We start from the raw sequence: 25,568 nt of genomic DNA on the forward strand, positions 1-25,568 counted from the left end.
AACATGGACGTCCATGATCAAAACTACTTTAGTATAAGAGAGGTTCATTTTGGGAGATGCTTCTGGGTGTCTGCATTTGTCTCTAAACGGCCTTTCTTCTCTGGGCAGGCACAGTCTGCTCTCCCATTTATAACCTGTCACAGCATGAGCAGTGGTCTCCCAATTCATGTCAAAAGGAGAGTGGGGAAACTGACACTAAATTATATAGAAAATAATCCCTGCAGTGTCATGGTCAGAAGCTAATTGCTCCAGTGGTAATGCCTCTGTGACTCCACCAGCTCATTTACTGTGATTAACGGCATCAGTGCCCATTCTGAGCTGCGTGACACGGTGAAAATCCTGTGGTTTTACAACTTTATACCGGCCGCTCTGCTCAGGAGGTTCCCACATCTCCTCCCACGCATTGTTAGTCATCGCCTCTCGCTGAAGTGCACTGCAGCAGAATAAAAAAGAAGTGGGAAGTGGGCCTGTGCTTGAGTGGAGGTTGAGCTAAATTTTATTACCTTTGTGGTGCAACATGCTGCACATGTAACATTTATATCTGTATCAACACAGAATTTAAAAAATATATATATATTGATGTGGAGAACAGGTGCAGTGTTGCCTCTCATTATTCATATTGCAGAAATATAGAAGAGATACCCATACAGTGAGGTCCGAAAGTCAACAACCACTTTTCCATTCTCACTATTTGATGGTGTAATATATAATAAGCAGGGATAAAATGGGATATAATGCTTAAATAATAAGCATTATATCCCACATAAAACCATAAATTACTGTTTATTGTCTTTTTTTATATCTTGGAAGCTTGTCTGTTTTTGTTTTGTTTTGTGTTTTCTCCGTTCTTTTTTTTTTAAGATGGCACGCTTACCATTCTTGAATGTATGTTTTTAATGTTTAGTGCCTTATAAGCCCACGTGGACTGGGCACAAAAGTGTGCATGACACTTAAATAAACAAAAGCAAATAAATCAATCAAACATATGTGTAACAAGCCTTTATTTTAGTTTCAGTAGTATCACCATACATATAGAAGTGTGTATCTTCAGCGTACAGTCAATCGCTCACCAAATGTTTAAGTAAAGAAGACCACAGCTCAGCCTGGAGACGGCTTCCATATTAATTGATGATGGTCCCCTACATTGATGTCGGTAATGTACACTGTTGGGTTCCTCCTCAGGAGCTCCAAGGCCTGGTGGTGCGGTTGCGTGAGGACATGGTGGCGTTGCGGACGTCTGCCGATCACATGGAGGAGAAGCTGAAAGCTGAGATTCTCTTCCTGAAGGAGCAGATCCAGGCGGAGCAGTGTCTGAAGGAAAACCTGGAGGACACGCTGCAGCTGGAGATCGAGGGCTGTAAGGAGGAGATAGGTGAGACTCCATGTGAACTGTCCAGTGTGGCCATTGACTAACCATCGATCAGCTGTGTGGTCAGTATCTAACCCAAGGGGTTTCCAACCTTTTCCAACTCGGGCCTGCTTGCAAATCTTAAAAAAATCTTATCGGCCCACATCCAAACCTGCAAACATGTGCAGGCCACATCATTTCCTCTCAGACCACTTTTTAATTCTCCAGTTTCTGCCATGGATGTTTGAGAAAGCAAACAAGTATTTTGTGTAGACGTCCAGGCAGATACAACATAAAAATGTCTACCATTTGATTATCAAAGGCCTCATTAAAATAATACATGTTTTTGAACATATTAATATTTTCACCGTAATTTTGTTTTTAAAATGTATTCATATTGTTTTCCATTTACATATTTTCACCCAAATTGTTCTGATTGCAAATGATGTGTTGGCCGACAAACAGATTAGGAACCACTGACCTCACCCGTCATTTTAGTAAATACTTGAGCAAGCAAACTTTTCTCATGTGGGAAGGAACCCAGCAGACGTGTTCTTTATTTTTTTGACATTTCTTTTTTCATCCTGCTTTTGTTTCTTCTTTTGTTTTTCTTTCTCCATTGATCACTGCCATTCAGACATCCTCGAAGGTACGACAAAAGCTTTGAATGAACTCACTTTACCCGCTTCTATGTGTGTATGTTCATGGCATAGCTGTCAGACTAATAAAGTAGTGAGCCTACTGCGTACGTAGCGCTTTCCCTCACAACTGGAATGGCTAAAATGTGCATTAATAGATAACTCACCTCACCGTGTGTTGTGCCACACCACAGATCAGTTCTCACTTGTTTCACTTTGAATTAAGATATATGGAGGATCCTGTCATCCAGGTCATGGTTATCTGAGAGGTGATTAATTGAGCAAAGCTGGACTTGGATAATTTGAAGATGTTTGACCTGTTGCTTACACTGAAGTACAACCCTGTTTCCAAAAAAGCTGAGAAGTTGTATGAAACGTAAAATACGATAAACAAGACCCCAACTATTGAAGCAGCTAAAATCATACAACAAGCAAGAGTGGGAAAACATCTGACTTTCTGAATTACAGCAATCGTTCTCCGCAGTTCCCAGATGCTGACAAAAGAAGAAGTGATGCAACAGAGCGGTAAACGTGACCTTGTCCAAACTTTTTTGAAACTTGTGGCTAGTATCAACTTCAAAATGAGCGGTCAGCATTTCATATTTATGCTTGTGCTATTTTCGATGAAATGTTTTGCAGATCATCACACTTTGCTTCTATGAATGTTTTAAGCAGCACTCCAGCTTTTTTGGAAACAGCAGGTTGTGTTTGTGGCCATGTGGATCGTATCATTTTGTCTCGACAGAGTGGTTAGCTTAGAAAAATAGAAAGAACTTCTGAGAACTTAAACCTTACAAATGTTTACTAAAAGACTGTACTCACCTGTTTGCTGACTGGTCAGCTTCTCCAGTATGAGACAGACTTGGGCTACGTCCACACTACTACATTTTAATTTCCAAACGCATCTCTATTGCTACGTTACACTTCCTGTCCACACGACACTGGTGTTTTCAAGCACCAAAAACAGCTTTGGAGACTACAAGGTAGACATCTGTGGACCTTATTGGTTTTGCTAGCATCTGTCCAGGAGTTAAAAATCAGCATTTTAACTCTGCAGCTCTCAGCTGTTTCTTGTTCATGATATTTTTTGCAACTAATCAACTCCAGAGTCGACAATCTGCCTCCTGTTTTCACCGGCTTGTGCATGCACAGTGTACATGATATTGTTTCTGATACTCAGCTAGCTCATCTCATCATTTTGGTTAATGAAAACGTAGCAGGGTGGACGTAGCTGTGTTGTCCAGTTTGTCTGTTTTTACATAACAGTTTTGTCTGGTGTAACACTAACGTGACTATTAAACTATGGCTACAGTTGTTGGTTACTGTTGATGAATGGGGGATTTATTCATTTAGATCCCCATTAGCCACCACCAAGGTAGCAGCTACTTTTCCGGGGGTCAAAATCTAATTACTTTGTTATATTTGATCTGTGAAATCATTATCTGCCCAAAAAATAGTGAACATGCCAAACACATGTTCGGAGGCATGTTTAGACCAACCATATGCTCCAAAACATACAATAACAAAATGAAATTTAAAATAACAAATATGGAGACATGTAACATTTTAGAAACTTGAGGTTTAGATAAACAGCTGTAACAGACAATAGGTCAAGTAACAAAACTACCAATTAATTTCTCATTATAAAATACCAGGTAGGGATGTCACGATTACTTGTTTTCACAATTAATCGCAGTATTAAACGCCACAATTAATTGATCGTTCAGATTCCTAAATACCGTCACTTTCCGAAAAAGATTATGTCAGAACTATATCGGCAGATGTGCGCCAAAGTAAAGGAAACTGCACAGACAGTCCATTTAACTAACGTAACACTTAAAGCAGAAGTGAGTGATATATTTGTGTTAATATAAGTCTTAAATAGTTATATCTTCCGACAGCAATCACTTACATAGAGTGTTTGGACTGAAACACGGGTCTCTCAGTCCCTCTGCTCTGCTCTGAGCCGAAGAGAAAACATTTATCGTATCCTACAGTTTTTATCCAATGAGGAGAGAGAACGGCATGCAGGGCTGTGTGTGCAGCCAAGGAACGCCGTGAATGTGGTGACGTAGCGACGAGGACTGTTATGGTGCGTTCAAGGAAACTCGTATTTTTCCGACCGTGAAGTGGTACCAGTTCGATCTGGTACGAGTTCACCGGTCGGAAGTTACGAGTGGCCGTTATAGTGACTTTCACCGGTAAAACAGGTCGGAAAAACACGAGTGGGTTGCCTGGAACGCTACAAAGTCGTAAGTTGTGACTTGAAGCTGTAATTTACGATTTCAAAAGCCTGCCTGGAACGCAGCATTAGCGAAAACGACCGGATCACTCACTTCTGCTTTAATTGATTTAAATGTTAGTGTGTTGTTTTTAGTTTTTTTAAAAAAATGATTAAAATAAACTTAAATATTTGGTATAGATGACAATTAATGACTTAAATATTTCAAACACTTCCCCCTGGGGATTAATAACTGGTCCTATATTAAAGCAGAAGTGAGTGATCCGGTCGGTTTGGCTAATGCTGCGTTCCAGGCAGGCTTTTGAAACCGTAAATTACAGCTTCAAGTCACAACTTACGACTTTGTAGCGTTCCAGGCAACCCACTCGTGTTTTTCCGACCTGTTTTACCGGTGAAAGTCACTATAACGGCCACTCGTAACTTCCGACCCGTGAACTCGTACCAGATCAAACTGGTACGACTTCACAGGTCGGAAAAACACGAGTTACGGGCTGCCTTGAACGCACCATAACAGTCCTCGTCCCGACGTCACCGCATTCACGGCATCCCTTGGCTGCACACACAGCCCTGCATGCCGTTCTCTCTCCTCATTGGATAAAAATTGTAGGATACGATAAATGTTTTCTCCTCGGCTCAGAGCAGAGCAGAGTGACTGACAGACCCGTGTTTCAGACCAAACACTCTATGTAAGTGATTGCTGTCGGAAGATATAACTATTTAAGACTTATATTAACACAAATATATCACTTACTTCTGCTTTAAGAGATTAGTAATGTAATTATATTTTGTCTATATTTGATTTTACACATTCGTGGTGTTGTGAAATGTATTAATGCATAATAATCGTGATAATCGTAATACCATGATTATTTTTCTGACAATAATCGTACCAAGAAAATCTATAATTGTGACATCCCTACTACCAGGTAAACCAACATTGAATTTCGAAGGATTTTCCTTCCTGAAAAAGCAGTGTTACAACGAAAGGTGTAGCTTGTTTGTATGACTCTGCTTGTTATCAGGTCTCTTGTGTAATGTCGCATTGTTTCGTGGTTGCCAGTCTCATCTTAAAGTTCAACAACACTGGTTTGAACACCGTCAGTCTGTAAGTTTTTAGAGTTTGTCGTTTAGACCTCTTACTGTCTCTCTCACACAAACCAAACACTCACAGCATCTCAAAAGCAGCTTTGCCTTCACTGAAGGTGCGGCTTTGTTGCATTATTCATAAATTGTCAAATAATTTTCAAGGTAGCACATTATCATTCCAGTGGGAATACGTGGGCTTTGAGATTCAGATGAGCACCGTGTGATCCTTTAATGATGTCTCCTTCCCACAGCTTCCTTCTCCAGTTTGAAGACGGAGCTGGAGCGAATAAAAGCTGAGAAGGAACAGGTACTTCCTCTTTGATATCATGCAGCATTACACCACAGTGAGGAATGGGGATTCAGATAGAGTGCTTTAAGACATTTATAAGATTATACTAACGTTACCAATGTACTCCTGCCTGTTGGTATACAATCATCTGTTGCCCCCATCAAGTCCTTGCTTCTTATCCAGAGTTTTAAAGCTGCACAAAGTAAAGTCAAATTATAACATGTGATGCCAAAGAGCTGCTCATAGTGATAAACTCAACTCTGCAGTTCCCCTGAGCTCCACTGAGCTTGTTAGCCTTGTTGACATTTTAAAGCCTGAACTTTGTTTCCAGCAGATAAAACCACTGGAAACTACCAACTGTGTCCAAAACCCCTCTTTTCATTCAGACGCTCACATTTCCCTGTATAATACACATTCAGTAGTTTACTCTTAAACAGCTGTGTGAGATTTCACTTACTTTAAAACCATAATTATGTTGCATCACGGCTGACAGGTGAAAACATTTCTCACCATAAAATGCGATTTGTTGCTTTGTTAGATTGTTTGTTGAAAGGCTTTAATTCTGAAAATCTGTATCTATTGTTTTTGATACCACCACTCATGGCTCAACAAAGTTAGAAACCTTCAAATGCACACCAAGGCTTTAAAAGCATTATGCAGACTGGTTCACCTTAACACTGTCCTCTGTCCTGTAAAATTTAATGGTGTGTAATACTCGTAGTGTCTTTGTGTACTGATGTGTCACTTTGTTTGTGTAGCTGGAGAGCAGCCTCACTGAGCGGACTGTGACACTGGAGAGCGTCCAGAGCCTGAGGACCAGCCTGGAGAGGCAGCTCAAAGAGCTCACCACTGCAAAGGTCAGCGTGTGACACAGTCTCTGCATGGTGTGCCAACACATTACTTTACTGTGGCCAGTCATGTTTGAACTGAGCAGATACCATCGCAGGCTGTTTAAGTTACATCAGTCAAGAGAAGGATGTTGTCGTTTGTACCAACCAACGAATCACAGAGACGAGCTGATGTCTGATCATCACTCCCTCCGTTGCATGGTTGCGTCCCGAACCCGTTTACTCATTAAACTGGCTCCTGGGCTTAATTGTTAAAGACATCCTGGTCTTTAAAAGTTAAGCCCAGGAGCCAGTTTAATGAGTAATAAGTAATTTAATAAAATCTGACACTAAACAATCAATTCAATAGTGCAGCCTTTGCCCTTCAGTGTTAACCAGCAAAAGTGTTTCAGTTAAATATTTATTTGTGTTCTTTAAAGCTTGTATTGCAATTTACTGGCTCGATTGGACTTTTCTAAACAAATTTCCGTGTATGTGCTGCAGAGTGCACTAGAGAGTCATGTCCTTGACGAAAGAGGCAAAGCTCAGCGGCTGCAAACGGAGCTGGACGTCAGTGAACAGGTTCAGAAGGACTTTGTCAAGCTTTCTCAGACTCTTCAGGTAAGAAACAGTCGTCAAGTGTCAAAGTGACCTGTGTCATCTTAATGTATCAAACCCAACCTGCTGTGTTCATGGGTGAACAGAAGCTCTGATGAACAGAAAACAGTCAAACATTTGTCTTGTGCTCGTTTAGTTTAAATGGAATGAGTTCTATTATTTGTTGTTATCAGATACCACTTTGATTATCAAGTAATTGTTAAAGCATTGTGTAAATGTAACGGATTTTTTAATAATTTCAACAATTTATCAGTAATATTATGAATTCATCATAAATCAAGAATGAAAATACAATCATTAATCATCACTTTGTAGATGATTTTATTAATCCAGAGTTAAACATTAATGACTTTGATAACATATGCCAAATAGACTTAAAGCAGAAGTAAGTGGTCCGGTCGTTTTCGCTAATGCTGCGTTCCAGGCAGGCTTTTGAAATCGTAAATTACAGCTTCAAGTCACAACTTACGACTTTGTAGCGTTCCAGGCAACCCACTCGTGTTTTTCCGACCTGTTTTACCGGTGAAAGTCACTATAACGGCCACTCGTAACTTCCGACCCGTGAACTCGTACCAGATCGAACTGGTACGACTTCACGGTCGGAAAAATACGAGTTTCCTTGAACGCACCATAACAGTCCTCGTCCCTACGTCACCACATTCACGGCGTCCCTTGGCTGCACACACAGCCCTGCATGCCGTTCTCTCTCCTCATTGGATAAAAACTGTAGGATACGATAAATGTTTTCTCCTCGGCTCAGAGCAGAGCAGAGGGACTGAGAGACCCGTGTTTCAGACCAAACACTCTATGTAAGTGATTGCTGTCGGAAGATATAACTATTTAAGACTTATATTAACACAAATATATCACTTACTTCTGCTTTAATAGTGTGTGTTGTATATTTTGCTTTACTTGTAAAAACAGCTGCAATTTTTTTTTTTGAAATTCTCCTGTAATAATTATGAGATAAAGAAAACTTAAATTTACTTAAGGGAAAGTAGATTGGGTAAACAACTGCAAACTTCAAAACAAGCATGAGGATTAAGCAAAGTAAAATATGTGTGGAATATGGTGTTTAATTGAAGGAAATTGATATGAACGAGATATTAAGCTGAATATTTTTTCTAACAGTATCATGTGGCTCCGTCCTCAGGTACAGTTGGAGCGAATACGACAGGCGGACTCCTTGGATCGAATCAGAGTGATCCTCAATGACACCAACTTGACTGACATCAACCAACTTCCAGAGACATGATGCCACCCAATGAAAACTGCCTTCAGTTTCATTCCCCCCTTTCTCTTTCACTGGCCCAATAACATTATTGATCTGACCCCGCCCTCCCCCGTCCTCCTACTACCTTAACCACCGTGGAAGAGCTCGGAAGGACATGGACAAGGACGGTCACGGCGCAAGGAGCTAGTGTCCTCTTGTGTACATTATAAGTCATTGAACACACCACGGATAGAGTAATGAAGAAGAACACTACTAAAAAAATGTAAATAACTAAATGTGTGACTGTGGACGGAGGCAGTGGAAGTCCATCTGTGTGTGGGTCTGTCTGTGTCTCGTTTCTACTGTAGATATGACTGTCTGTATTAGCTCAACCAAAAAGGTTTGTCATCCTCTGAAGCACTTTCCATCTGCGACTTCTCTTCTCCAGGTAAATAGAAAAACAAACGGATGCATAATGTTTCTCCCTCTGTTCTCAAAGCGGTTGATAATCGCTTCCTTGTTCCACTGACCCTGTGTTTCTGTTTTTTTTTGGTTTTGTTTTCCTTCCATTTCTGGCTGTGTTTTTTTTTCTGTCGCATTTTCCACCTTGTTCTGGTCACTTCACCCTGTTGAACCTACGATTAAGACACAATGAAGGATGGAAAATCATGCACGTAACTTAACTGGTTTAAAAAAAGAAAAAGGAACATAACACACAACAAGCAATACTCTCCTCTTCTCTTGCTTTGGATTTTGCTCTAAACATGTGACAGAAGCTGCAGAAATACAGTGGAGAAACTTTAATAGTGTTCAAATTGTGAGTTTTACTTGTCGGGTGTCAGGAAACACTAGTTGAAACCCAGCTGATGTAAGAAAAGATTGAAGGATAATTGCTGCATCGACATTAAGGTGTAAATGGAAAATAGTAGATTTTAATGCAAACATTCGGCTCCTTTTAACGATCGGCTTTTTGAATGGACTTTTTCTTAATGAAATTCAGAAGCTCTTAAATCATATTCGTCGGCTTTTAATTAACTATAATGGAAGAGCACACCATCACCCAGTACTGGCACAAGGGAGGTCAGAGGTCAGTGAGGGGCACAACAGAGAGAAGTCTTGGCCTGTTTAACTGGGAAGTGGCAACTGAAGCAGAACTGATTTCTCTGACCATCTGAGAGTCATTAAAACTGTCACCTCCCTGTGAAGAGCAGATTTTTACTCACTGGTTGAGAGATTCAGACATCATCAGACAGGGCGTCGTACAAACTGGTTCTTATGGAGCATAATCCAGTGTTTTAGGACGGTTAATGTTCCACACAGGCCTCAGTTTGCTTTGGACTAATTCGGCTGCACGACTTCATCCTGCATGCCTACTGCTTTCACTTTGCCGGCCAGAAATGGGCCAAAAGTGAGCCAGAATTGGGCCAGAGATGAGCCAGAAGTGGGCCAGAATGATTGCCGTACCTTTTCGGAAAGTTACACAAATTGTTGGATGCAGATATAGAAGGAGTTTCAGACTCTGTGATGAGCTGAATATGGTTTTGTTTGGCTAATACTAAAAGTTTACAATTGTGCTGTCCCATTCCTTTTTTTTTTGTTAAACTAATCCATATTTAATTTGGGCAGTTGAAGACTAGGATCTAAACCACAGGAGACAGCAGGAATACACAGCAGCGACACTGGGATGTTTTTGGCGCATCATTTTTTTTATTGAATAGATAAATGCCAGAATATGAGTAGCTTCATGTTCTGTGTCCGGGTTTATTACATATTCAACCAGTTTAGACAACCACAACTCGAGGTGGTTAACCCGCATTTGTAAAGTTTCCACCGTAGATGCTAGAAATCGAGGAGTTCCACTAAATGAGCACAGACAAATATTATTTAAAATATTCACAGTTAGAAAAAAACACAAACTACTGAGTGAGAAATTAGCCAGAAATGGCAAAACAATAGCTCCAACTGTTGTGAAACTTTCCACTTTGCTTTCTAACATGCAGACAGAGGAAAATTTATGATTTTTTTGAGAAGCGCAATTAGCAGTTTCAGCGTTTCCAAAATGTTCTAAATATGTGAACCACTTCCAGAGCATCGTGTGCTCTGAATAATGACGGTGACTCAGTTCAGGGCTTGTTTGAGACTATTGGCCACACCAGGCTGCAAACATAGTTTTAATGGAAAATATGAGTCTGGATACATTTTCTCCTGTTGGAAAGAAAAAAAAAATCCTCAAGTGGAGGGAGGGATTGTCTTTGCATTGCAATTAAAAACAATATACAACATTATATATATATATATTTACTGCACATGCATACAGCAGCAATGTATGTTTTAAGGACATGTTGATCACTGTTTTTGTTTTTTGCATGTATTACATTTCGTTCTGTTGTATATGTCAATACTGTAGATATCTTGAGTTGATATTTATGATAGTTTCATGCAATGTGTTATGAGATAGTGTGGATGTGTGGGCAAGCCAGCCTGAGTTGCACTGACAGAAAACTGTATGTCTTTTTTGGCTTGTGGTGATTGTGTTTGGCCACGGACTGAGAACTAGTGGGAACTCAATTTTACAGTGTGAATCCTGGAGGTTTTATTTTCTCGGATGGCCTTAAACCGCATCGGCTTGGTGTGTTGTTTTTTTTTAATTTGCTGACATTATCGTCCCTTTAATTGAACGTCTGGTCCGTCATGGTAACAGAATTTGGGGCTTATCCTCTCTGAAGATTCTCGCCGGTCACCATGCCATTGCTTAAGAGTCGATTTATTTTTACTGAATAATTCCTAACATTGCTAGATTGTTGATTTCAAAAGGTATGATTCCCTAAAAATGATAGAAGATAGAGATGAATGTCTGAAAGCTCACACTGTGTACTACTTTGGGTTTGAAGCATAAATATGGATTCACTACAAAAAATAAAGCACATTCAAAGCCCAGATTTCTTTCTAACTAACTAGATATGAAGTTTTTTGTAATTTTTCTAAACACGTGTTTACTGGAAAAAAAAACCTGTCTCACCACAGTCTTTTTAGCATCTAAACATCAAAGTACACAACCTTGAAATAATTTATGAAGCTGTAATAGTTGTTGCCTCAATATGCATTGACAATAAATTACTTTTAAAAAGTCGTTTCTGATAAATTGATATTAAAATTTCAACTCAAGTGTGACATTTCATCCTGCAATATGGGTTGCATTAAAAAAAAAGAAATTAGGTTTAAGTACTATACTTTTAATTAATATTTTTGTTGTAATTGATACTGACTGTGCACAGTTTGAGCTTTCAGGTGCAGCTTGTATCTTTTCATGTTACTGTTATGAACCAAAGCGTTGTGTGTTTTTCATTCGATCTGCACCAGGACTAAACTGATGTTTTCATGTGCAATCAGTGATCTTTACAAGAAATTACAACATCCAGTTAAAATTACATATACTTAATATCCATCCAGTCTAAAGGAATTTTGACTTTTCAAGGATCAGGATATTTAAATATTCTAATTTTGAAAAAAAAAAAGAAAAGAAAAAGTAATGATCATCTAGCTTGAATAGTTTTAAACTGTCAAACCAATTAGAGATTTAAAAAAAAATGTAGTTGTAAATAACTGTAATTTCAGGCTTTTAATTAAGACGCCGTTGTGTCGGCGTCAGCATTCAGAAACCAGTGGACTCCTGGTCATGTGGCGACATGAACTGGCAAATCCACCTGTCACATTTAAACTGTCCAAGAAGAAAAAGGAGTTGTAATTTTACTCATACATGAAAGAGAGGCATGAGCAGCACGCTGAATGATGAATACGATGACATTTAAATGATATGTGCTATGAAGTACAGCCCACTGCATTGGTGTCCTGAGTTTGAATGAAAAAACAAACAAAAAAACATTTTTAACAAACCACTGGTTGGCCAACTGCACGTGCAGGAGCATTTTGAAAGATTTGTTAAGATGATTAAAATAAAACATACATTCAAACTTTGGTAACTTGGTCTTTGTTGGAATGAGGAGAAGTTGGAAATGAAAAATAATTGTCAGATGTGTGGATAATGATAATAATTGATGATGCAGTTTTCCTGTGTATGGATTGCTTGACAAAAAATGGAAGCAGTTTGATGAAACACACTTAATGGAATAAATAATAACTTAAGGAATAAACTGTAAAATTTATTTGGTGCAGGGACCCTCTGCAAGACAAATCTGCAAGGTGGAGGACGTCAGACCAATCACAGCTTATGGCTTTTCTTCTTCAATGGTGCAACTTGGACGGTTGCCCATATTGTCCAGCTGGTAATCCAACCTTGCACCAATCATGTATTAATTGGCTAATTTATAATTAATAGCACCCACTTTGCCATTACTTTTATCTATGTTTAGAGCCTGTTGTCGTGCTGAAGTATCTGCAGCTCATATCATACTGTGAAATCATAGACCCATCCATAAGACAATGGATCTGTGTCCCTCCTCCCCATTGAAAAAGGAAAAGATAAGATAAGGCTTTATTCATCCCTCCAAGGAGAAATTTATGAGTATAACAGCAGCTTCTCTAGGCAATTGAATCAAGTCAACTGGACTTTTGTGTCTTTGAGACGTTGTCTTTGTAACTTCATTGACCAGTCTAGTCTACACAAAATGATGAAGCCACTTGGATGAGGGGCGAAACGTCTCAAAGACAAAAACTAAAAAAGTCCAGTTGACTTGATTCAATCGCAGAAGCTGCTGTTATAGAGATTTATAGAGATGCCTTTGGCTTGGACAAATGAGAATTTGCACTAACAGCAGCACCAGGTCTGCTTGCCTGTCATATTTTTTATTAGTGTTTTGACTCTTTGATGTTGCCTGTGTGAGTCTGTGGCTCTGCTCCGGGGTCTCCTGGCCGCTGGAGGCCCCCCTTCCCCTCCCCTTTGCTTGGCCTGAGTTCAGCGGTGCCGCCCTGTAGTACCCCTGTCCGCCTGCGGGGGGCAGCAGCCGCTCCAACTGCAGCGTCACCCGCCGCTGCAACAGCCACGAAGGAGAAAGCGCTTGAGACGAGAAAGGGGTGGAAAAAAAAGAGAGGCAGAGGAAACTACTCCTGTTTACAACAACATAATGGAGCCGAAACGGTCTAATACCGTCTGCAAGCGCGTTTTACTGACTGGATTTACGCTATGTGTTGTATTAGGTGAGTGTCGAAGCCCGACGCGGGTTGAATATCAATGTGGAAATGGTCGCTTTTCGGGGCTCGTTATCTTAGGTGGGATATCAGTGTAACGTTAAGCTAAGTTAGCTCTCGATGTTATCTCCCATCTCCTGTCCGGGAGGAGACACCTCACTACACAACTACACAACAGACCCGGACCTCTGCTCACTACGTACGACTCATTAATCCACCTTTGTTTGCTTGTTCGTCGTCCTCGGCGGCAGCAGCAGCAGCAGCAGCAGCAGGCGTGTTTCAGCTACAGAGGACGGGGATGTTAGCTTGACCTCCTTTTGTACACACGTCGATACAAACAACGCTGCGGCGTTTAAAAAAGCTTAAATTGACCGAAATGTGTGTAAGGTTTGGTGAGTGGAGGTGGTGGTGGTGGTGGTGGTGGCTGCCGCCCTGGGTCGTGCTGCTGCTGCTGCTGCTTGTGGTGGTGGTGGTGGTGGTGGGGGTAGGTGGGACCATCGGCGAGGCTAACCAGCTGGTACACGTACAAATGCAGCTGAAACGCGGACCGCTGGGTGTGTTACATGTGGGCCGATTTAAAGACTGACTCCTACAAACACCGAAACCCGTCAGCGGTGTTTTGCTGCCGTGTGTGTGCTCCGGCCTGCGGACAGATGGGTGTTGAAGTGCGAGGTTTCGTCCGTCTTGTTTCTACTACGTGTCGCCCCCGAAGCGACTAAGTTAGTGGTCTCTCTCTTTGTTTTTTGTTTGGTTTGTTTGTTTACAAATCTGGTTAAAACGCAACATAGCAGTAAATATCACACACATTGTATTTGTATTGCTAACCAACAGTGACTTTATTTAATCTGCACACAAAAAGCTTCAATCCGTGCCAACGCATCGGCTCTGCAGATAGACAGACTTCCTTCCCTGACGAGCTCAGCGTCCCCTCTGCTCAAAGACAACAGCTCACTTCCTCCGCCTAGCCTTTCCCTGACCCAGATTGTTGCCATCATACTGGGTAATAATGATTATGTACATATACAACATTACCATCACAGCAGCTCCACTGCACGCACGTGATAACCAGATTTACACTTCATATTTTGGGAGCGACCACAATATTATTGGCCTTGTCTCTTATGTCAGTGCCACCAACCTTATGGTAAATGCCTGGCTGCTTTTAAAAAACACACTATAAACGTATAGATATCTACTATATATATTTACAATCAAGTGTCAAAGCAGCTGTGGCATTAGCTGTGTGCTTGTAATTGTAACAGGCTGTTGCCTTTATGAAATTCTGGGTGGCAATATCCTGAAGTTTGCAAGAATTGGACTGGACTGGTGTTGGTTTTTTTTGTTTTGTTTTTTTTGCTTTGAATCTTAGACTTCAACATCAAACTGGAGGAAATGGATGACAAATGCTTCCTTCTGTTCCATGTTATGAAATTATCTTGACAACTGGCTGCTGTCATGCTGGTTTCCTTTTTGCTTTTAATGCACAGTTTGCTGGAAAACTACATTTCTGTCACTGTTCATTAGCAATAGAAGTCACAAGTTAGATAGGCGTGTTGTGTGTTTGCCATCGTTTCACTTGGATTTCAAAGAGGTCTTAGAGTTTAAAATTTAACTTTTATGTTGAGGCGTGCTGTCAAATATTCCCCACTCAGATATGTCAACTTACTTATCAGTAAGCTGAGCAGTTGGTGCTTTTATTTATAAGCCCAGACCATGAAATTTTTTTTTCTGCAGTAAATCTGTACGATGACTTAGCTGATGATGTAATTTGAAGTAAACACAAACTGATTTGATTAAAACCATGAGCAGAGTCACCAATAATGGAAATAATCAACTGCAGCCTTGTTTGAAGTTGAACAAATGTGGACACCAGAGTAGTAGGCTATAAAAAGCAGTAATTCAAACCTGTCAAGAGTATGACACTGATTTGTTGTTCAGGATTGTCCAGAGCACATCAGGTGTCGTTTTGGAAAAGTTTCCCATAACTTTCATATTCCAAAAGAGAGCAGAAACAGATCAAATATCACAAGTTGGGCCTGTGTATGGGATGTTAAAGAGAGCACATTGTTGTGTTAACCAGCCAAAACTACAAAATTCATCCATATCACTGAGACCAAGATCAAACTAATGGTGCACCACACCCACTCTGTTTATTTAGATTGTCCATTTTTTGACCTCCGCTGGGTGTTTTGCACTGCACTTCACAATTTCACACACACAGATCTGGCACACAGCTGAAGAGCAACAGAAGTACTGACATGAACAAGATCAGAACCGACCACGTGTGATCGGAGTGTAAAATTTAGTAAAGACGTAGTTGAGAACTCGAATACTTCCTCATCTGCCTGCTGTCTGTCCGCACGTCTCCAGAAACATCCAAAGTAGTTATGAGAGACAAGGACATGACGGCGCAAATGCAATAAATTAAACATAAAAAAACACTAGGAATGAATTCAGTCATTTGCAGGAACCTCAACATGGCTACAATAACTTAACACTTTTTATTGGACCAAATGAATCCAGTCATCTCATTCTCACAGCACGTGTTAATAATTCAAGGACATCAATTATTAAACTGTGCAGACAGATATTACTTATGAACAGCTTTTTTTCCTTTATGCTTGTTGGGCACCATTAGACCTTATCAGACAGCTGTTCACTAGACCTGAAATGATTGTTTGATAAATTGAAGACCAATAGTTTTAGTCAGTTTTTAAGCAAGAACTGTGGAAAGATGCTTTTCTGTTGTGTAACGTTGCAAACACCTGGTCACAAGGTATCAGTTTCTTTTATTGTAGAAGTTGCAAATACAACTTAAAGTTTTTGGTTTGGCTAAATTAGCACACAATAGCCACGGTATCATGATTAGTAGTAATGTTGTAATGTTTGGCCTCCTACTGTACAGGAGTTTAAAGTCTAAAGACACAGCAGTGTGTTTTCACTGTAGTTTGAGTTCTTTATCTATAAATCTACAAGTCCATCACTTTTCTTATACCATTCATTTCTCCAGCTTGGCAGTTTTATTTCTGCTGCTGCTCTCCAAAGACATTTACCATCCTCTCTGACCTGCTGTCTGACATCTACCCGCCAGCACCTAGGGCTTATGGGAAACTGTGTTTTTGTGAAGTCAGCTAAAAGCTTGCACCTCTGTGAAGTCAGCCACTGATTGGATGCGTGGCTGCAGAAAGGTTACAAACATCAATGAGGTTTTTAATCAGGTTTTCTTGGTCTGAACCATTATTTTTCATTCCAGTCACAAAACCCACGTGGGCCATCGACATATACGCCGACTCCGAGGTGATGATGCAGAACGGCACCACGGGAATCCTCCGATGCACCTTTAAATCAAGCGAAGTGGTCAGCAGCGTCACCTCGGTGACCTGGAGTTTCCAGTCGAATCAGCCCGACAACAAGTACGGCAAAGCCCCATATGTGGTAAGTCCTCGCTCGCCGGCTGCTTCTGCTGCAGGAAGGCACGGCAAGGCGATTTTATTTGTATAGCCCATTTTCACAAACAAGGGAAGGATTCCCACAGCTCCAGGATGTTTTCCTGCGATTGTTTTATCTGCAGCGACACATGAAGAAAAGGCCTGAGCTGCTGCTGCCGCTGCTCTTCAGGGTTTACTCCCAGTGCAGCGACGCTGTTTTCAATACAGTTGAAACAATCCCCTCATCAGGCAGACATTTATACAGACTCCGAGAATTCGATTTTAAATTTCAGTTCCTCCTTCAACCTTATGCACTCTGGTTTATTTTGCCTCCACCTCATGTCACTACAGGATATTCGTGTTCTTGCCATGTTTGCTCTCATCTATTTATTTTGTGTGTCCATCTTGCCTGAGCTTTGTAATCGTATCTCTTTAGGTGTTTTACTATGTGTTTATTTCTTACTCTTGTAGCCGACTGACAACGCACAACTCTGTGTAAACTTCACATGAGAGCTGCACAGTTTTCATACACAGTTTATATTTGGCTTTCGCCCCCTCGCAGCAGGGAAATCAATGTGTACAAAGCGGCTGATTATCACACATGAAGTTGTTCAAACAGTTTTCATGACCCGTCCAGCACCCTGATTGTTTTTCTCTGTTAGCCTGTATCCGACTTGTGCCGACCGTACGCAACAACAGTAGGCGATCTAAAAGATTCACCCTCAAGGGGCGAGGCTACTGCTCGGCTGTAATCTGCTGTGATCTCCTGTAAACATAAAAACAAGGCAGCAGGATTTATTTGGATGAAGTGAATCTGACTGTGTGACTGTGTGACTGAGGTCTGAGCGCCAGACAAAGATTAAGATGCTGAACTTTCTTGATCGACTTTTCTTCTTTGATCTCCTTCTTCGTCCTCTTATTCTTTTCCTCTTCCTCCTCCGTCTTCTTCCTCTCATTCTTCTCCTCCTCCTCCTTCTCATGCTTCTCCTCGTTGTTGCATATGCACACACTTACACGTACACAGTTTGCAAAAACACAGATGAACCAAAACACAACACAACCATTTAAGTTTATTTAATCATTTTTTCGGTGGTGAAAATGCAAATTCTGATTTTGAGCCCAGGGTCAGAGGTCATCTGTTGATACCAGTTGGAGGCCTCTGTTCTTTCAAAGGGGAGAAGCTCATTTTTGTTGTTACATAACAAAATTTGCCCATTTATTTATACTGAAACAAAAAAAAAAAGACCACAATTGTAGCATTTCCTTAACAGTTTATGATATTTACAATGGAAATGGATTATATCTAAGTAATGAGCTGCTCTATGTTTCAAAATGACAGCGTTTATCCAGTGACTATCTAGTTTCACTGCAGTGAAAAAAACAATTCCCATGGACGCTGAGCTTCAACAGCTTTAACGTCAGTCGACCTGTGATAAGGAGCTGATTCTGAACAAACTCGTCTTGGAGTTGAACGTGTTCTAACACATTTTTTTAGTCAATTAAAACAACACATATTTGACCATTTATTTTTTGACGTCTTGGAGCCGTCGCCTCTGTTTGATGATGTCAGCGTGTACTTTGTGTCGTGTTGTGGAAAAAACCAACTCTCGTTTTTTCTCATGCTTACCGATGAGTCACTCAGCGTTAGGCCTCACCGCGCCACCGTTGACATTTTGACATGTCGCAGCGTGCGTGATTATCATATTATACACAGCTGAATTGCTTTTAGCTTTAGGTTAGTTTCAGGGTCCCACGAGGACCTGGAACGTGAATAAAATGGAGCCAGTCAAATGTCAGTGTGAAAGAGTGCAACATTGGTAGAGGCATCTGTCATTGGCCGGCGAGGATAAGATTATTGATTATTGCAAAATAAAAAATTGGGCTGAGACTCAACATTAATTTGATTAACAATTCATTTGTCAACAATTTTCACCTTTAGTGTCAAAATATCAGATAATAGTGAAAAATGTTACAATTCCTCACAGCTTGAGGGGACAAATTTGTTTAGTGTGTTTTATTTGACCATTCGAAACAAGTATAAGGGATCGAACATTCACATTTCAGCAGCAGGACAGGAACCAGCTTTAAATTATAAAATAGTTCAATTCAATTGTACTTAGTAAAACCTGATTTTTTGTCTTCCTGTTTGGTGCAGATTTTCTATTTCTCCAACGGGAAAGGGTTCCCAGGTCCAGAGGAGTTCAAAGACAGGGTGCAGTTTATCGGAGACGTCAACAAGAAGGACGTCTCCATACAGCTGAGCCTGGCTCAGTTCAGCGACAACGGTACCTTCTTCTGCGACGTGAAGAACCCACCGGACGTGATGGGAACACCGGCGCGGACGGAGCTCAGGGTCGTCCTGAAAGGTGAGTCAGAAAATAAATAGAAACACTTAATTCAACTTCCAGTTAATTATTAATGATGAAACTCAGTCTTTGTGTGTGTTGAGAGGTGGAGGAATACCAAGATGCTTTATAAAATGAAGCTGCTACTTGGCCTTGACTGGAGTCTTGTCAGTCGTTTTCATCCACCCACTGACTCTCTGTACACACACACACACACACACACACACACACACACACACACTGATTGGACGGAGTAAGAAAACACTGGAGCAGTCAGAGCCCACAGTCTGTGTCTTTGTGCTGTTTCTAGGCGAAGAGGCAACTTCTCTCTGTCAATGTGCCTCTTTAACTCCAATTCAGATACATTATCACATATAAATCGACTCGGACACACAGGGTGGGTGGCACCGTGCGTGATTAATGAAAACCTTGGATTAAAATATTGATTTGTGTTCAGATGCTGCTGCACCACGCTGTAAATCTGTACCCAAAACAGGATTAAAATTAAACCTTCTCCAAATCTCAGTTTAGTCGTCTCTAATTCGAGCATCAACCGCAGAAAGCCGCAGAAAGCGACAGAACCACATCTCCCACAAGTAGATACTGATATAAAAGTCCTGTCCAGGGTGTACCCACTACCCACCCTTGCTCTTTGTCGGCTGGGATTTACACAGCTGGTGGTGGCATAGCAGCACGATGAGATCTGGTTTACATAAAATAAAGAAAATAAAAAAAACATCTCTGGAGCTGCGAGAGGTCACACAGGTACATTCCTGTCGTCTGTTTTCCAGTTACACGAAGCCCACGTTGTACATGTGACGGCTTGTTATCTTTTGTCTGAGCGGCTGCAGCTCCGCCCACCGGGTGGGACTTTGTTTCTGTATCAAACATTTGTGTCTAAAACGCACAGACGTACTGAAATAGAGCAGGTTTGTGTGTCTGTCAACATTTGTTTGAATCTGACTCGTTTCTTTTGAGCTCTCACTGAGCTTTTCTTGGTGTTTTGCCTAAACACACACAGACCATTTGTTTGCTGCCAGACACCAGCGACACTCCCAGCTCGGCACTGTAATCACAGGGGCCGGCCGCCTCACACCTGACCGGGAATTTAGACGTTTTCCGTGGATTAAAATTGTATTTATACAGAATGTAGAGACGAGATGAGATCGAAAGTGCCAGGGTGGGGCTTTGACACAGTTTCTCATTCTCGTCCGTGGACCAATTATTGTCAATTATTCATATTGTCAATAATTCATAATGGCAGAAGTAATCTTTTAATGAAAAATGCATGTACACCATACAACATCTCAGACAAAGGAAGTGGGCCATGAATGGACTAATTCAATTATGACTATTCATTATTTATTATCACCTTTCATTGTCATTCTTGTTGTTGATGTTGTATTATTACCGATGGAGGACAAGTGAATTTGGCCTATGGAAAATTAAAGTAGGCTATGTATTTAAATAAGAAAAAAAAAAAGTTTAGATAAAACCACATTTGACTGTAGTTGTTTCTCCCAGCTGGACTCGCATTTATTTTTTAACTTGGTGGAACTATGTTTTCTCAACAAGAAAACAAAATTATGAGCTCACAATTCTGTAGGAAAAGGACATAAAAATGAGATTTTTTCCAATTTGTTTTGCTTTCTGTCTGCAGTGGAAGATCATTATCAAACTCTTCTTTTCAGTTGGATTCAGTAAAAAGGAAATAACTTGTTATTTTAGCCCAGAGTCAGCGGATCATTTTGGGCTCTGTGCTCATCCAACCTTGTCAAGTGCAGAGACGTGTTTCCCTCCTCCACCTTGTTTATTTATTCATTTTTTTTCTTTCACTGCCCCCAATTCAAAATTAACTTTTGTATAACAATATTTTGACTGATGATTTGTTGTATTCTGTGTTTTGGTACTCAATGTACTTTACTGAGATTGATAAGATGATGAGTCAGGCTTACAGATGAAGGTTTTCTGAAAGAAGATACCATGAATATGGAGTGTGGATGGTTCAAAAAGCTACAAAACAAAGACACAAACTCTGGAGTCCATGTTGAATGTTGATTTCGTTTGACACATTTCAAGCTGTCCACACTCCACCAGCATCAAAGTCACAGATGTTTGAAAAGCACAAAGTCAGTAAACAGTAACTGCTCCTCAAGTTAAAACCAGTCCTGTCTTGTGTTTGTGTGTGTTTGTTGTGTCTAGAGTCGCTTCCTCCGAGTAACACTGGCCTCATAGTTGGCGTAGTGTGCGGTGCTTTAGTCCTGCTCATCCTCATCGCTGTGGGTGCCTGCATCGTCATGAGGGTGCTTCACAACCGCCATGATTACGAAGGGTGAGTGACACTGAAGTTGACGGTAACACAACAACACAACAAGAACTGGATTCAGAAAGAAACTGGATACAAACAACAAATATACAGTTATTACATAGAAAGGTGTAATTGTTGACAACTACTACAACTATACATTAATAATATATATGTTTTACAGTCTATATCATTGACTTGTTGGTTAAATTAAGAGGGTATTCATTTCTACATTTTTTATTTTTTTTTATTTTACGACTCAGAAAATGTAAGGTGTGAAAGGCTGTAGGACTCTAACTGTGTTTCCTTTATCAAACCCTTAGTTATTTTAATAGATAAATGAAAAGGACACCAGTTGCAGTGCACAAAAGATATAATAGATTGTGTCGGTGATGAGAAAGTTACTGCAGAGAATCAGTTATCAGAGTTATACCAAAGTTCAGCAGATAAATCTCAAGTGTTTTTGAATTGTCAGGTAAGTTTCACAGACTGAGCAGGTTGTCTGAATGTTTTTTTTATTTTCATTTTTAGACCTTCAGAGATTTAATCATCTGACAGTAACACCTGGCTAACTCTCTGTGCATGGGTGCAGGTTTCACCTGTCCACCTCTCTGTCTGTTTACCTGTGGATGAAAAAAAAGGCTTCAACGACCTGGTGTTTTTACTAATTATTAACATATTTGTTGAAGACGTAAACTAGACTGTGTGTGCTCGAGGTAGTTTGAGCTTGTCTACCTCACACGCTCCAACCGTTAGACTAGAGAGTAAACTATAAACCCAATTACAAACAGAGGAGATTGTACATGTGATGAATTAGCATTGAGTCGGCCGCAGCTTGGCTGTTGGATGGTTTGGGCCTGTGACCTCAGGTGGTCTCTGTTTGCACTGGTGCCAGTCACGTTTCCTCCATCACACGGTGTTAACACAACTAATTTCACCGCATCTCTTTCCATTAACATCATCAGTTAGCTTGTTGTCGACTAACAGCATGTTGCCCCGTCATCGTCCACTAACACCCAAACTAAACACCTGTCTTCTTCAGCTGTTTCTGTCAGAGCACACATCACACAACATCCATCTCCCGCTTTATTCTTTGTCTTTGATTAAATATTTTTAGTCGACAAAAACGTGTCGATGTTTAGTGATCAATATTCAGTCACTTTATAAACAGAGTCAACGTAACCACAGCTCAGGTTCCTCAGGTAAACCGCCTCTCACTGTGTGTGCTGATGTAAAGTGTCTTTGCTGGAGGTGCATCGCAGGTCGACTCGTTAACAGAGGTTTAATGAACCAGTTGGTAACCAGGTCTCTGTTGTCGACTGAGCTGAGAACTTTATCCCTAAAAAACTTTTCCTTTTGGGACGTGATTAGCAAAGTTAATAAATTGCAATGTTATTGCAATAATACAACACTCAGGATATCGCAGAATTATGGCAATTAAGTAAGTATGGTAAAAAATATTGTATTGTGGCACCTCTGTGGTGAATCCCACCTTTAGTTTATCCAGACCTTTGTCTAACTCATGGGCCTGAAACTCTAAAAAATAACAACAGAGGCCAAATAATAACTTTTGACATTGAGGGCCAATTTAATTTAAATTCAAAAGATAAACGAAAGCAGGTTTTTGAAAAAAAAAATAACCCACCAACCTTTTATGGCTTTAAAAATGATGATTCTTTTTTTTTTTTATCAAAATTGTACCATTTGACAAATGATTCATGATTTAGAGACTAATCTAAGACCTGAGATGACGGTTAAATCTTTTCAGGTTTATGCAAATTATCAAGTCTTGATCCAGTGTTTGAAATCCTTTTTTGCATGTTTACATTATCAGGACTAAAGGTTTATTAAATCCTGACTCCAGTTCACTTAATTAATGCTATTAATGCCCTTCACCCCATACTTGTTCAGACCTATACTTTATTGGAGAGTACTTGGAGCACTCACCTTGAATCCCGTCGGTGCACCTCCAGTCACTTTCATTGTCTCTGTCAATCCACTGTCAGTTGCCACTCACTCTGTGCTCATCTCTCATTGTTTTTATTTCTGTCCTGTGTGTCATTATTTCTTTTGTTGACTGTGCACCAATGGTCGTGGCAAATCGTAAACCTAAACTAGATGTACGTCCTTGGAAAGCGTGAGCTCTCAGGCTCCGCAGCCACGAAAGAAGGTGGAGTCTGGCCCGGAGGGCTCCAAGAGTACCATTCCCTTGGGTCCACTACAGGTAGGAGCCGGGAGCCTGAGAAATCCACCTGCTGCCACCTTGTCACTGGGAATGTGTTGCATTTATGTGTTTATCCAAGCACATAAACATTTATCCCATATACTTATACAAGACAATAAACTGTACCCAGATCAGTGTAGTGAGAGACTAAAGTTTACATATTGTGCATTTATCAAATCCAACATTACAAGGTGCTTTATCAAAAAGAAGAAATGGTGAAATAAAAATCAACCAGGAAAAAATACAAAAGTATGAGGAATAAGAAATAGAATAGAAATGACAAAACTTACTAACTAAAAATTGATTTATATCGTATATTGATGAGCAAATATATATTGTTTGTAAAAGACACAAAAACCTAATTATTTTCATGACTAATTAATCATCAGGTTGTCTTCTTAGTCATTAATAAAGATTAATATTAATTTTGTCTGAGAAAAGTCAGAAAATACACTTTCTCTAAAAATGTTGATTGCTTTTAGACCAACAACTCAAACCTCAGAAAAGATTCAATTGTATCTCCACGTGTGAAGCTAAATCCACTTGTTTGGTTAAATGACAGAAATAGTTAGACAATGCTGATAAAGATCATTTGAATTAGTACAAATGCACAAAATGCTTTACAGTGGTCTGGCATAAAGAAATCATCAAGTGTAAATTTAAATTTTAAAAGCACGTGGTAGTAAATTACAAATACATACTGTACATGTAGACACAGATTTCTACATTATGCATACAAACACAGACAAAATCTATATAATAATTAATAATTAAAGTAGTTTTAATATTAATTTAATATTGGTGGTTGACTAATAGATTTAACAAACTAACTGCTCTTGTTACTTTACACATTCACCTGCGTGCATGAAAAGTTTACTGTTTCTTTAAAAAGCTCTTTCACTACATAAAATAACAGAAATCTACCTCTCAATTGTTCTGCTAATTACGGACTCTAGATTCTATAATTTACCATAAAGCTTAAATCACAGTTCATATCTTATCTTCTTGTTATATACAGTATCTCTTGTCTGTTGCATCCTGCTCTGATTTATCTGGACGTTGTTTGTGTCTTTTACTGACAACCTTTCTTTCCGATGTTTTTCTTTCCAGGGCCCGGTGATATACGCCCAGTTGGATCACTCAGGCAGCAAAAACTCCTTCCATAAGATGGAGCCAGTGGTCTATGCTGACATTCGTAAAAACTGAAGAGGAACTGGGGACCAAAAAGAACCAGAAAATAAGTAAAACACAGTAAAGTATCAGACCTCTTTATCAGCTGCTCGATGGGATGGGTGGGATTATTTCAACAGGGACATAATTGATGCAGTTTTATTTTAGTTTTTTTTTTTCTTTCTTCATCTCTTGTCCTCTGAAAGCATGATGCTGTTATGATAAAGTAACGTTTCTGTGTACTTTATTGTAAAGACAAAAAACAAAAAAAGGAAAAAAAATAAGAGAAACAACACTATATCATTCCGTCACATCAGCTTTGAAACTCTTCTCTAGCACAGGGATCAGAGTAAAAAGACAAAATGCCTTCATATAGATCACGCCACACGGGAAAATAGTTCCTTCTAATCGTTGTAACTCTGTGCCTGAGAGGCGGCTCTGCAGGCTGTTGCACCAGCTGGTTGTAAAGTCAAACTGTCACAGATACAGTTGCGTTTAAAAATAAGAAAACATTCCAGTTCCTGCTACGGAAGCCTAGAGAGACAAGTGCAAAACCTTTGTTTTTTCTTCCTCCATTTTTTTTTCTTGTGTTCTTGTACTTATTTTTGTTAACTCATACTGGCCACTAGAGGCAGAAGTGCACCACTACCCCGTCTCGACAGGACTAAAAAGGCATTAACGTTGGTTTTT

General features: G+C 40.0%; 2 protein-coding genes across 3 annotated transcripts in view; both read left to right on the top strand.

Moving 5' to 3' along the window:
* The window catches only part of rabep1 (rabaptin, RAB GTPase binding effector protein 1), a 34,695-nt gene extending 25,241 nt beyond the window's left edge, over nucleotides 1–9,454 (top strand). Inside the window, exons 14-18 of one of the 2 annotated variants that reach the window (XM_083987267.1) lie at nucleotides 1,183–1,384; nucleotides 5,566–5,621; nucleotides 6,362–6,460; nucleotides 6,935–7,051; nucleotides 8,202–9,454. In XM_083987267.1, the coding sequence (XP_083843393.1) occupies nucleotides 1,183–1,384; nucleotides 5,566–5,621; nucleotides 6,362–6,460; nucleotides 6,935–7,051; nucleotides 8,202–8,303 (576 nt within the window). In that variant the 3' untranslated portion in view covers nucleotides 8,304–9,454. The remainder of the gene's footprint in view (nucleotides 1–1,182; nucleotides 1,385–5,565; nucleotides 5,622–6,361; nucleotides 6,461–6,934; nucleotides 7,052–8,201) is intronic. The other variant, XM_083987268.1, reaches the window with a different exon arrangement.
* Nucleotides 9,455–13,284: 3,830 nt separating this feature from the next.
* Nucleotides 13,285–24,955, top strand: mpzl1l (myelin protein zero-like 1 like). The gene is made up of 6 exons (XM_083986792.1): nucleotides 13,285–13,415; nucleotides 16,660–16,841; nucleotides 18,990–19,200; nucleotides 21,382–21,511; nucleotides 23,603–23,708; nucleotides 24,819–24,955. The coding sequence occupies exons 1-6, from the start codon at nucleotides 13,343–13,345 to the stop codon at nucleotides 24,912–24,914; spliced, it is 798 nt and encodes a 265-aa protein (XP_083842918.1). The 5' UTR covers nucleotides 13,285–13,342; the 3' UTR covers nucleotides 24,915–24,955.
* The last annotated feature ends 613 nt before the right edge of the window (nucleotides 24,956–25,568 follow it).

This window comes from Trachurus trachurus (genome assembly GCF_905171665.1).
Source record: "Trachurus trachurus genome assembly, chromosome: 14".
Classification (NCBI taxonomy): domain Eukaryota; kingdom Metazoa; phylum Chordata; class Actinopteri; order Carangiformes; family Carangidae; genus Trachurus; species Trachurus trachurus.

Coding starts and splice junctions, on each gene's coding strand:
- mpzl1l (XM_083986792.1), top strand. CDS start 13,343: ATGGAGCCGAAACGGTCTAATACCGTCTGCAAGCGCGTTTTACTGACT. Junction 13,416..16,659: donor TACGCTATGTGTTGTATTAG/GTGAGTGTCGAA, acceptor TTTTCATTCCAG/TCACAAAACCCACGTGGGCC. Junction 23,709..24,818: donor TTCCCTTGGGTCCACTACAG/GTAGGAGCCGGG, acceptor TTTTCTTTCCAG/GGCCCGGTGATATACGCCCA.